This window comes from Nicotiana sylvestris, chromosome 10 (assembly GCF_000393655.2).
Source record: "Nicotiana sylvestris chromosome 10, ASM39365v2, whole genome shotgun sequence".
In the NCBI taxonomy this organism is placed as follows: Eukaryota; Viridiplantae; Streptophyta; class Magnoliopsida; order Solanales; family Solanaceae; genus Nicotiana; species Nicotiana sylvestris.
Genome location: NC_091066.1, coordinates 83,319,796 through 83,331,892, shown reverse-complemented (window position 1 = coordinate 83,331,892; position 12,097 = coordinate 83,319,796). Strand labels below are relative to the sequence as shown.

Below are 12,097 nucleotides of genomic sequence, written 5' to 3'. Positions count from 1 at the left end.
ATCCACTAACATACACACATGATAAGTCTTTTCCATTGCGATGCGCAATTAGATTCACAAATATATATACACACACACACTCCCTGTTGCGACTTACAACCCGATACCAAAAAATAAACACCAATATCCAGCATGCAATTCAATCCCACACAATAATGCCAATAATCGTTGCGGCGCGCAACTCGATCCTATACAATAATAATATAAATGTACTTCTACAACCAACTATGAAGTATCTCAAATAAAATGTAAACGAAGAATTACATAATTAAAGATATAAAGCGGATAAAAGTAGCTATCTAATAACACACAAGGTCAAAAGGCAAGTAAAGACAGACAATAATTAAAGACACGGATACATGAAAATAATTAGCAAATTAAGGCATGTAACGGTTAGAGGCATGAATGTAACAAATAAGGGCATGTAATAATTAGAGCATTTAACAAGTAATAACATGGATTAAATAATAGCATGAACAGCTTGAAGACAATAAATAAATATCCCTACGCGCATGCTTAACTCGCGACTATGTATATACACTCGTCATCTTACATATACCCTATCCTTTACATAAATCATATAGCAAATAATCCAATCAATTCCTAATTCCCTCAAGTCCATGTCAACCACGACGCTTACCTCTTCCTGCAACCAAATCAATGATCAACAATGGTGTTTCCTTTAAAATTAGCCTCCTAAGCAATCAAATTTAGCCAAATATAGTTCAAACAATTCAAAATAAACTTTAGAAACTACCTGCGAGTGAGAAATATCCAATCTTTTATGAAATTAAAAAAAGTCAACAAAAGTTAAACCCGTATCCTCTTGGTCAAAACTTGAGATTCGGACCCAAAACCCGATACGCATTCACCCCCAAGTCCCGTTATGTAATTTATTTTGGAATCTAACCTCAATTTGAGGTCTAAATCTCAATTTTATAAAATTTCTAATTTCTACCCAAAATCCCTAATTTCTACCATAAAATTCATAGATTAAGGTAAAAAATCAATGGGTGATTATGGGAATACATCAAAAGTAGTTAATATTTACTAACCAATGAAGTTGAGATGAAAATCTTCTCAAAATTTTCTCTAGTCCGAGCTCTAGTTTCCAAAAATGGTGTTGAATGAATAAATCTCTAACTTTCAGCATTTAAATAGCTATGCCGTCAGGTTTTCTTCGCGTTTGCGAAGCACCTGACGCATTCGCGAAGAGCACTAGCCCAAAATCCTATGCGGTTCACGAGGCCCCATTCCCATTCGTGAAGACATCCCCATCTAAGCCTCCGCGTTCGTGAAGAAGAACCACCTGCCATCCCCCAGATCCCCCAAAGCATCGAAGGATAATTCCCCCACGGCTTTGCGTTCGCGTCCTACCTCACGCATTCGCGAAGAGTACCAGCCCTAGCCCAAATTCTTCCTTTTTGCGATCACGAAGCATTGGACACCAGAAGCAAAAACCAGCAGTTCCAACAAGTTCAAAATGGTCCGAAACCAATTTGAAACCCACACCAAGCCCTTCGGGCTCCAAAACCGAACATGCAAACAAGTGTAATAATATCATATAAACTTGCTCGCTACCTCAAATAATCAAAATAACATTAAATAACAAGAATCGATCACCAAAATACAAGATTTCAACTTGAAAACTCATTTTTTACAATCTTTCACATAATGCGTTGAAACGCGCTCGGGTCACCCTAGACGCCAACCAAATGTGCGTACAAGTTTAAAAATATTATACGAACCTACTGGAATCGTCAAAATACGGATCCGAGATCATTTACCAAGAATGTTGACCGTGGTCAACTAAACTTGTTTTTAAATCCTAAAATCTAAATTTTCTTTAAAATTTCACATACAAACTTTTCGTAAAATGACACGGATCATGCACGAAAGTCATATAACATTTAATGGATCTATGAGAGATCTCGGAACACAAAAATAAGGGTTAGTACTCAAAACAACCTATCGAGTCTTCACATGGACAAGTTGAGTGAATTGATTAGGGGTATCAACAATAAGTCTTTATCGTGCGATTGTATCTATCGTGTGCGTCTGGGGCGAAATAAGGGTAGCGCTATCTCAAGTTGCCCATGTGACAAAAAAGGATGGCAATATGCGCATGTGGCGAAATAAGGGAGGTATTTTGTTGTTATATGTGTATGTGACGAAATAAGGGTGGCGATATATGCATGTGGGGAAATAAGGGAGGCATTTCATTGTTATGTGCAGTGCAGTGTGCATATGTGATGAAATAAGGATGACACTATTGATGAGGTTATGTGGTATTTTGGGGTGCCATTCTTGATGTTATTTTTGTATTGAAACGGGGTTGATTTTGATTGCATATTTGTTTCTTAAAAAATTTTGTCTTGTACTTTTATGAGTTGTTAGTTGAATTTGAGATGCTATCACATGCCCTACTCCTATTTGATGTCTTGTTGACAAAGATGAGTTTTTCTATATTGAGTTGTTGTCACCAGCTCTATGAGGTTGTTGATATTATCTTCTTGTATTTTCTAGTGTTAGTTTTTTTTTATATATATTGCACACGTTATTTGACTAGTGAGTAGCACATGACTTGAACCTCGTCACTATTTTATCAAGGTTAGTCTTGATTCTTACTGGGTACTGAGTATGATGTACTCATACTACGCTTCTGCATATTTTTGTGCAGGTCCAGATACTTCTGTCGGGCAGATTGCTAGGGAGGCGTGCTTGTGTTTAGCTTATTGGAGACTTCAAGGTATCCATGTTACTCCGTTCGCATGCCTCGAAATAACCCTCTTTACTTTATTTCTACTGTTTATGTATTTCAAACAGTATTATACTCTTCGAAACAGATGCCTTTTTCTAGAAGCGTATAATATTAATCTTTGGTGAAAGTATGAGATTATACTATTAGGAAACAAACTGAAAGCATGTAAAAGTGTATTATTTTGATGCAGAAGTAGAAATGGCATGGCCTTATTACAGGACGACGAAAGGAAAGAATCTGCAGCTACAGTGGAATTGGGATTGCTCGTAGAGGTTGGGCTTTCAGCGAAGTAAGACCAAATTTTTCATCCATGTTCAAGACTTTAGGATCAATTCCACCATCTAATTTCCAATTAAATTTATTTATCAATGAACCTAGCACTACCGGAATTATCCTTTCCGCCAAAGGCAATGCAGGACAAATTCTTCGACCAGCACCAAATGGAATGAGCTCAAAATCCTGACCACGAAAATCTACTTCTGACTCCAAAAACCTCTCCGGCTTAAAAACCAATGGATCTTCCCATATATTAGAGTCGCAACCTATAGCCCACGCATTGACAAGTACTTGTGATTTTTTCGGAACAATATAGCCACAAATCTCAACATCTTCCTCAACTTTTCGCGGAATTAAGAAGGGAACTGGGATGTGTATTCTTAATGTTTCTTTCACTATGCATTGCAAGTAAAGCAATTTTGCAACATCAGCTTCTTCTACCAGTTTGCCTTTACCAATTAAATCCGCAACTTCTTCTTGGGCTTTCTCTAAAATATGTGGATTCTTAAGTAATTCTGCCATTGCCCATACTAATACACTTGATAGATATAGTTTCTGTCCCTGCTACAAATAAGTCAAATAACAAGCGCTCAATGTGAATCCCATCAAGCTCTTCTGGGCTATCTTTGCTAATGTTGTGAAGCACGTCTAAAACATCACCCTTTGTATCATTTCTTAGCTTCCTCTCTTGTAGTCGTTCATCGATCAAACGTCTGAAAAGGTCCAAGACTTTTGTCGCGTGATTGGTAATGCGACGCCTTATACCTATTGAGACATAATATAATTAATTAATTAATAAAAATTCTACTCTCTCTAATAAATTAATGCACTTGATCAATACCTTGAGGATCAATTTTCTCTAGGAAAGGGAAGTAGTCAACCAAATTGGGTTTGGCAGCTTCCACAAGTATACCACGCACCGAGAATTTAAATTCTGAAGCAGTGTCTTCTAAATCAATAGAGAAAATGGTGTTGGACAGCAAATTTAAGGTTAACTTAAAAGTTTCTTTATCAATATCTACAGCTTCATAATCTTGACCACACTTGTAACAATAATCAATAGCAAAGTCTGATTCAACCATCATCTGCTCTGCTGCAAATTATTTGCAATACAACATTTGATTCCAATGAACACGGCTTTAGCCTCAACCATGTTATTAGAATAGTCTTCAAAGCAAAAGCCATAATCAGTTGACCATAAGAGCTTAAACTATAGCCATGTGGTCATGAGGGAGATTTATTGGTTATGGCTTTAACAAATTGGATATAGTACACCTTAATTATGAAACTTGCACAATAAAGGGCACTTATTTAGGCTGATGTAAACATATTCCTTGACATAATCCTAATTAATTAGTCCTAGTGGGTAAGTAAACCAAACCAAAAATTAATTAGTCCTGTTCTCCTAATTAATTAGCCCTAGTGGGCAATTAAACCAAACCAAAACCGGTGGCTTCTTTCTGTAAATATACTCATATATTGCACCTCCTTTTATTTACTGTTTCATTGATTATAACTCTACGTGTGCATGTAAATAATGATACGATTGTTACAACACCATCTTTTTGTGATTTGGATAAATTTACAGTATTAGGAATTCTAATACTCATTTAACATTTGTGGAGGTAAGGTTTTATGTTCCTCCCTTCATGTATTCTCTTTTTGGATATTAATATACAAGGTTGGGGTCGACGCCTTACCGTCTAATATCACCAGGGGAGGTGAAAGCATCGGTAATGAAATTTTATAAAATAAAATAAAAAGGTCATCTGGGACGGCTAAAGAAAACCAAACTAAATATTGTAAGCAACATATAATTCACAAAAATAATTACTACTTAATAGAGTTGACTTTAAGAAAATATAGTCACTTGATTAAAGTCTTATGTATACTAAATTGTCCAATCATGAGTAGATCAAAATACTCGTTTTAGTTTTGAATGAATTTATGATTCTCATTTTTCCTTGTACTAGGGACACCACCAAAGAATTTTATATAAATCAACCTTTCCATCAGTTTTAATCTCTCACATTTCCATTTTGAACTTGCTGAAACTTATTATTTTCTTTTTCTACAATGGAACAACTTTCTTCGACTTCAGCATTGTCAGTTACACGACGTGAGTCAGAACTAGTCGTTCCAGCAACAAGTACTCCTCGAGAAGTAAAGTACCTTTCAGACATAGATGATCAAGGATGTCTACGTTTTCATACATATATTTTAATGTTTTACAAAAACAACCCTTCAATGGAAGGGATAGATCCCGCTAAGGTGATTAAAGATGCATTGTCGAAAACACTAGTTTTTTACTATCCATTAGCTGGTAGGCTCATTGAAGGACCTAATGGAAAGCTTATGGTAAACTGTAATGGTGAAGGAATCTTGTTTACAGAAGCCTGTGCAGATGTGGAACTTGAGATGCTAGGAGACTCCATTAAACCTCCATGTCCATTCTTGGAGGATTTGTTGTACAATGTACCAGGTTCTGATGGGATCATTGATTGCCCTCTTATGTTGATTCAGGTGCGTATGTCGTCTCTTGTGACAGCGCGTGAAAGATTTGAAAGTTTGAAAATACCACATGGATATTACGGTAATGCATTTTCTTTTTCAGCAGTAGTATCAAAAGCAGGACATGTAGGTACATATCCATTGACGTATGCTCTTGATTTAGTCAAGAAAGCCAAGAATCAAGTGAATGAGGAGTATTTTAGATCTTTGGCAGATCTAATGGTGATTAAGGGGAGACCTATCATATCACTTTCATGGAATTTTGCTATTTCAAACATTGCTCATGTAGGTTTTGAAAAGTTGATTTTGGATGGGGAGAACCAAAATATGGTGGGGTTGCTAAGGCTCATTCATTTGTTAGCTACTTAGTGCCTTGTAAAAGTAACAAAGGGCAGAAGGGCATTCTGGTACCAATAAGCTTGCCTCCAAGAGCAATGGAAAGATTCGAAGATTCTACGTACAATATTATAACTTCAAAGGTCGTGAAAGGTCTCAAGAAAGTAGCAAAGATATAGGTGGTGTTTGGATTGCCAAGTAAATCTAATGTTTTCTGAAATCGATGTACATGTTTGGATTTCAATAATATATATGGTAGGGGCTAGGGGTGGGCATAAAATCCGAAAAACCGAATTCCAAACCGGACCGAATTAGTTCGTGTTAAAGTATAAAAGGGTAGTTTAGTCATTTCTTATTTAGTTGTTAACTTAGTTAGCTTATTTAAGCTAACTCCTTTGTAAAAAGAAGATAAGTTTTCATTTTCTAATACAAGATATAGAAAGCTCCGCCTACTTTCTCTGTCTACTCAAACTTTGTGTTTCATCTTCTTCATACTCTTCATCTCCATATCAATTACATCTTCTTCTTAGCTGAATTATAACATGGTATCAGAGCTCTACAAGCTACGAAACTGAAGCTTGTAAATCGATCAAAACTTAGTTGCAATTCTAGTGAAAAATCTGGTCACTGAAGGTCAAGAATCCATGGCTATCACTAATGAACAATCGAGGGCAATCTTGCAAATCTGGGCACTCAAAATTCTGGAAACTCAATTGCAGGATTGGACTACAATCATCCACTATTCTTGTCACCAGCCGATGTAAGTGGAATTCAAATAATTTCATTTCAATTGACAGGGATTGAAAACTATTCAATCTGGAATAGATCTATGAGAGTAGCATTGCTAGGAAGAAACAAACTAGACATAGTCGATGGGACATGCAAGAAAGAAAACTTTCCAATAACCATGGAAAATCACTGGGAGAGAGTCAATGCAATTGTTCTACCTTGGATAATGAATTCTGTGGCTAAGGGGCTGTTCGGAGGAATTATGTATGCATCTAGTGCTCAAGCTGTTTGGGAAGATTTATTAGAAAGATTTAATAAAATTGATGGGTCAAGAACCTTCAACCTACACAAAGAAATTGCAACTTTAACTCAAGGGATTGCCTCAGTCTCTGTATACTTCTCAAGAATGAAAGATTTGTGGGAAGAGTTTGAGGCATTAGTGCTTACTCCTGGGTGTGATTGTGAAAAATCAAGAGATTTTGTGTTATATTTAAAAAATTGAAATTGTATTAGTTTTTGATGGGGCTAAATGAGTCATACTCACAGGCTAGAAGTCAGATTTTAATGTGAAGTCTGTTACCTACAGTGAATCAAGCATATGCAATGATAGTTAGTGCTGAAAGCCAAAAATCAGTTGCAGCTATGTCCGGTGTGTTAGGAACTAATCCTAATGCAATTCCTGGTAGTTATGGTATGGCTATGTACTCAAGAAGTGGTAATAATCAGCCTCAAAGATTCAAGAAAAATTACAACATACAGTGTGATTTTTGTAAGCTTAAAGGATACAGCAAAGAAAATTGCTATAAAATTGTAGGGTATCCTGCAGATTTCAAGAAGAAGAAAAATTCTGGGATTCACTATCCTAATCATAGTGCAAATGCAGTCAATGTACTCACAGATAACTCTCAGATGGATCAGAATAATCCCATAACATTCAACTATGGGGTGAACACAAATGTGGTAGAACAGAATGCAAGTAATAGCTTCAATCAAAAGCCAAGTACATATGGTCTATCATGTGAGAATGCTGCTGGAACTCAATTAGGAAACTACACTTTCACCAAGGATCAATATGATCAAATTGTCCATATGCTAAACAAGATTTCAATACCTTCATCAGACAATTCTGCAGCAAATTTGACAGGTAATCCTAAAGCTCTACTAGTCTCTGATGAATCTTATAATTGGATTATAGACACTGGAGCTACAAATCACATGGTTTCTGATATTAACATGTTAGATAAATCCTCAATAATTGAGATTGAAAATCCAAAAAAAGTCTTCTTACCAAATGGTGATATAACACAAGTCACACATATAGGTTCAAGTTCTCTATCAGATGAGAATACAATTTCTAATGTATTTCATGTGCCACAATTCAAATTTAATCTATTATCTGTGTCTAAGGCTACTAAGGAACTAAAATGTTCAGCAACCTTTTTCCCTAATTTTTGCTTCTTCTGGGATCTCTTCACTGGAAAAGTGAGGGAGATTGGTAAGGAAGAAGATGGGCTCTACATCTTACTAAGACAAATAACGGAGAAGAATAAAAGGATTGCATTAGCAGCCTCAGAAGTTGAAAATCTAAACAAGCAGCTAGATGTGGATCTGTGGCACAAAAGACCTGGTCACTTGTCTACTATAGGATTACAGAAAATTTTACATGTTAGCTTACCATTCATTAGAGAAAAGATCAGCAAATGCACGGTATGTTCTTGTGCTAAACAAACTAGGTTGCCTTTTCATTCTAGTAGCATTAAAAGTACCTATTGTTTTTACATGATACATACAGACTTGTGGGGACTTTACAAAGTGAATACATTTGATGGTAATAGATATTTTCTTACAATAGTTGATGATTACTCAAGAATGACTTGAATATTTCTACTTAAACAGAAATCTGATGTGTTTATATCTTTACAATATTTCCTTACTTATGTTAAAAATCAATTTGATAAGACAGTAAAAATTATAAGAACTGATAATGGAACAGAATTTATGAACTCAATGTGTGATAATCTGTTCAAGAACTTAGGGATTATTCATCACAGGACTTGTATTTATACCCCTCAGCAAAATAGAGTAGCTGAAAGGAAACATAGACATATACTTGAAGTAACCAGAGCTCTTAGATTTCAAGCTCAAATTCCAATCAAATACTGGGGTCATTGTGTGTTAGCAGCAGTATATTTGATAAATAGGATGCCTAGTTCAGTCATAGGTAACATGAAAAATTATACCAGAAGAAGCCTTCTCTAGAACATCTTAGGGTGTTAGGTTGCTTATGCTTTGCAAAGGTTGTGTAGGAACATGATAAAATTATGCCAAGAGCTAATAAGGTTGTTCATATGGGATACTCAGAGGTCCAAAAAGGATACATTTTATTTGATATTGCTAATCAGTCTTTCTTTGTTAGCAGAGATGTGACATTTAGGGAAGACATATTCCCTTTCAGTTATAGAAACAAAACTGCAGCACAGTCCTTATTTATAGATCCTACTCTGCATACAGGGATAACACTAGATGTTATACCTGAGACTAGTCTTACAAACAACCTTCCAAACACTATGGTTCAACAACAAAATCAAGACTTTGAAGTAGCAGAAACAGATACAAATACAAATACACCTTCACCAATTATAGATGTTCAGGTATACTCTCAACACTTAGAACAAACTATGACAGATCAACAAATACCTCAACAGACTCAACCTCAACAAATTATTGTTAGAAAATCAACAAGAGACAAAAATCCACCTATATGGATGAAAGACTTTGTATCACTGAATATTCACAGAGATGAACCTTATGCAATAAACAATTATCTAGGATATGATCAACTATCACCCAAATATCAATCTTATATGAGTGTGTTTTCTTCTGTTATTGAGCCTGCAAACTATTCTGAGGTAGTAAAAGATCCTAGATGGGTGGAAGCAATGAATGAAGAAATAAAGGCACTTGAGAACAATAATACCTGGGAAATTGTCACACTACCAGAAGGTAAGAAACCTATAGGGTGTAAATGGATCTTCAAGATCAAATACAAAGCTACAGGTGAGATTGAAAGATTCAAGGCTAGATTAGTAGCAAAGGGGTACAGTCAAAAGGAAGGGATTGACTACCAAAAAATATTTTCACCTGTAGTGAAAATGGTAACTATTAGGACAATTTGGCTTTAGCAGCAGCAAAACAATGGCATATACACCAAATGGATGTGTATAATGCCTTTCTTCAAGGAGATCTTCATGATGAAATCTACATGGATTTGCCCCAAGGATTTTCAAGTGAGGGGGAGAATAAAGTAGTATGTAGACTAATCAAATTCTTGTATGGGCTTAAACAAGCACCAAGGCAATGGAATGCAAAGTTGTTAGAATCTTTGTTAAATTTTCAGTTCAGACAAAGTCAATTTGATCATTCTCTATTTATAAAAAGGACAAGTGAGGGAAGTGTAATGGTACTAGTCTATGTTGATGATATGTTAATCACAGGAGACAATTTGAAACTAATTGAAGAAAATAAACAGTCCCTGCATAAAGCTTTTAAGATGAAAGATTTGGGAGAGTTAAAGTATTTCTTAGGTATTGAATTTGCAAGGTCAAAGCATGAAATTATCATGCATCAAAGAAAATATGAACTAGAACTCATATCTGAAGCTGGATTGTCAGCAGATAAGCCTGATGTAACTCCTATAGACACCAACATGAAGCTCACATCAAAAGCATATGATGATCAGATTGGAAAAGGTATCAAATCTGAAGAAGATCCTCTTACTGATCAACAAGTTTACCAAAGACTCATTGGTAAACTGTTATATCTAATAGTAACAAGACCTGACATATCATTTGGTGTACAAACACTAAGTCAATTCCTTCAACAACCTAAGAAGTCTCACATGGATGCAGCATTGAGGATTGTAAAATATATAAAAAATCAGCCAGGTCAAGGAATACTTTTATCTAGCAAATCCAGCAACATTATTACTGCATATTGAGATGTAGATTGGGTTCTTGCCCTTTTACCAGAAGATCTGTAACAGGATTCCTTATTAAAATTGGAGATTCTCTAGTTTCATGGAAATCTAAGAAACAAACTACAGTCTCAAAGAGTTCAGCAGAAGCTGAATACAGAAGCCTAGCAACAAGTGTAGCAGAGCTGATTTGGCTCATTGGACTACTGAAAGAAGGGGATGCAGATAGTAAACTACCAGTTGAAATATATTGTGACAGCAAAGCAGCTATTCAAATAGCTACTAATCCTGTATATCATGAAAGGACCAAACACATAGAAATAGATTGTCACTTTATAAGAGAAAGAGTTCAACAAGGCTTGGTAATCACCAAGTATATTGCAACAAAGGACCATCCTGTTGATCTCCTTACAAAAGGGTTTAGTAAAGTTCAACATGAATATCTAAACTCCAAGCTAGGTGTTTTAAACATCTTCATACCACCTAACTTGAGGGGAAGTGTTAAAGTATAAAAGGGTGGTTTAGTCATTTCCTATTTAGTTGTTAACTTCTTTAGCTTATTTAAACTAACTCCTTTGTAAAAAAAAGTTAAGTTTTCATTTTCTAATACAAGATATAGAAAGCTCTGCCTACTTTCTCTCTCTACTCAAACTCTCTGCTCCATCTTCTTCATACTCTTCATCTCCATATCAATTACATCTTCTTCTTAGCTGAATTATAACAGTTCGGTATTTCGGTTTCAGTTTTTTCGGTATTTCGGTATAATTCAGTATTAAATTTTCGGTTATTCGGTATATCGGTACGGTTCTTGGTATTAAGATTTCGATATTTCGGTATTTCGGTATACCGAAATACCGAATTATTTATGTGCTTTTCCAATCCTAGTCCTACCTACACTGCCTTAACCCAGCCCAAGTTTCTATTTCTAGCCCAATAAAATTAAGCTCAATCCTTTACTCTCTTACTCACTTTCCCTTGTTTCCAAGTTAGAATTAGGTTTCTCTTGTCAAACAAAGAAGTGAAGAACAGAGTACACACCGAGTGCTGCGAGTGAAGAACTTTTCAACCTTTTTTTTTACCTTCATTCTTTTGTCTTAAACTTTTCAATGTGTTTACAACTTCTTCGTTCTTTAACATTCAATTTGTATTTTAACAATTTATAGTAATCGTATTTAGTATCTTATATATAATTATAAGTTACTAGTAGTAATACGTTGCAGTGGTGTTGATAAATTTTCCTTCTCGTTGTAAATCCTTTCTCTTTGCAGTGGTGTTGATAAATTAGCACAATGTGATTCATTATGTATCAAACCGAAATCGTACCGAATCAAAATCAGAAATATCAAATCGTACCTAACTACTTTGGTACGGTATTTGGTATATACAATTGATAAATCGAATACTGAAATACCGAACCGAAGTTCTTAAATACCGAACCGAAACACCGAATGCCCACCCCTAGTAGGGGCAATGTGTTTGGATTTATTTCTGAAATAATTAATTGTTTCTGT

The 12,097-nt window shown here is 35.4% G+C and overlaps 1 protein-coding gene and 2 pseudogenes across 1 annotated transcript; 2 read left to right on the top strand and 1 right to left on the bottom strand.

Annotated features, from left to right (window-relative positions):
* Nucleotides 1–2,922: 2,922 nt before the first annotated feature.
* Nucleotides 2,923–4,293, bottom strand: LOC104244805 (geraniol 8-hydroxylase-like; annotated as a pseudogene).
* A 798-nt stretch (nt 4,294–5,091) lies between these two features.
* On the top strand, nt 5,092–6,295 carry LOC104244804 (alcohol acyl transferase 1 allele RGa-like; annotated as a pseudogene).
* Nucleotides 6,296–6,791: 496 nt separating this feature from the next.
* LOC138879612 (uncharacterized) lies at nt 6,792–9,795 on the top strand. Its single transcript, XM_070159229.1, has 3 exons — nt 6,792–7,074; nt 7,200–8,320; nt 8,920–9,795. Exons 1-3 carry the CDS (start codon nt 6,792–6,794, stop codon nt 9,793–9,795), a joined length of 2,280 nt encoding a protein of 759 aa, XP_070015330.1.
* Nucleotides 9,796–12,097: the final 2,302 nt, after the last annotated feature.

What these genes read in the sequence shown, in the direction of transcription:
- LOC138879612 (XM_070159229.1), top strand. Translation starts at nt 6,792, where the DNA reads ATGGAAAATCACTGGGAGAGAGTCAATGCAATTGTTCTACCTTGGATA. An exon ending in GCTTACTCCTGGGTGTGATT is followed by an intron (nt 7,075 to 7,199) that starts GTGAAAAATCAA and finishes TGTTACCTACAG; the next exon opens with TGAATCAAGCATATGCAATG. An exon ending in AAAAGATCAGCAAATGCACG is followed by an intron (nt 8,321 to 8,919) that starts GTATGTTCTTGT and finishes AAGGTTGTGTAG; the next exon opens with GAACATGATAAAATTATGCC.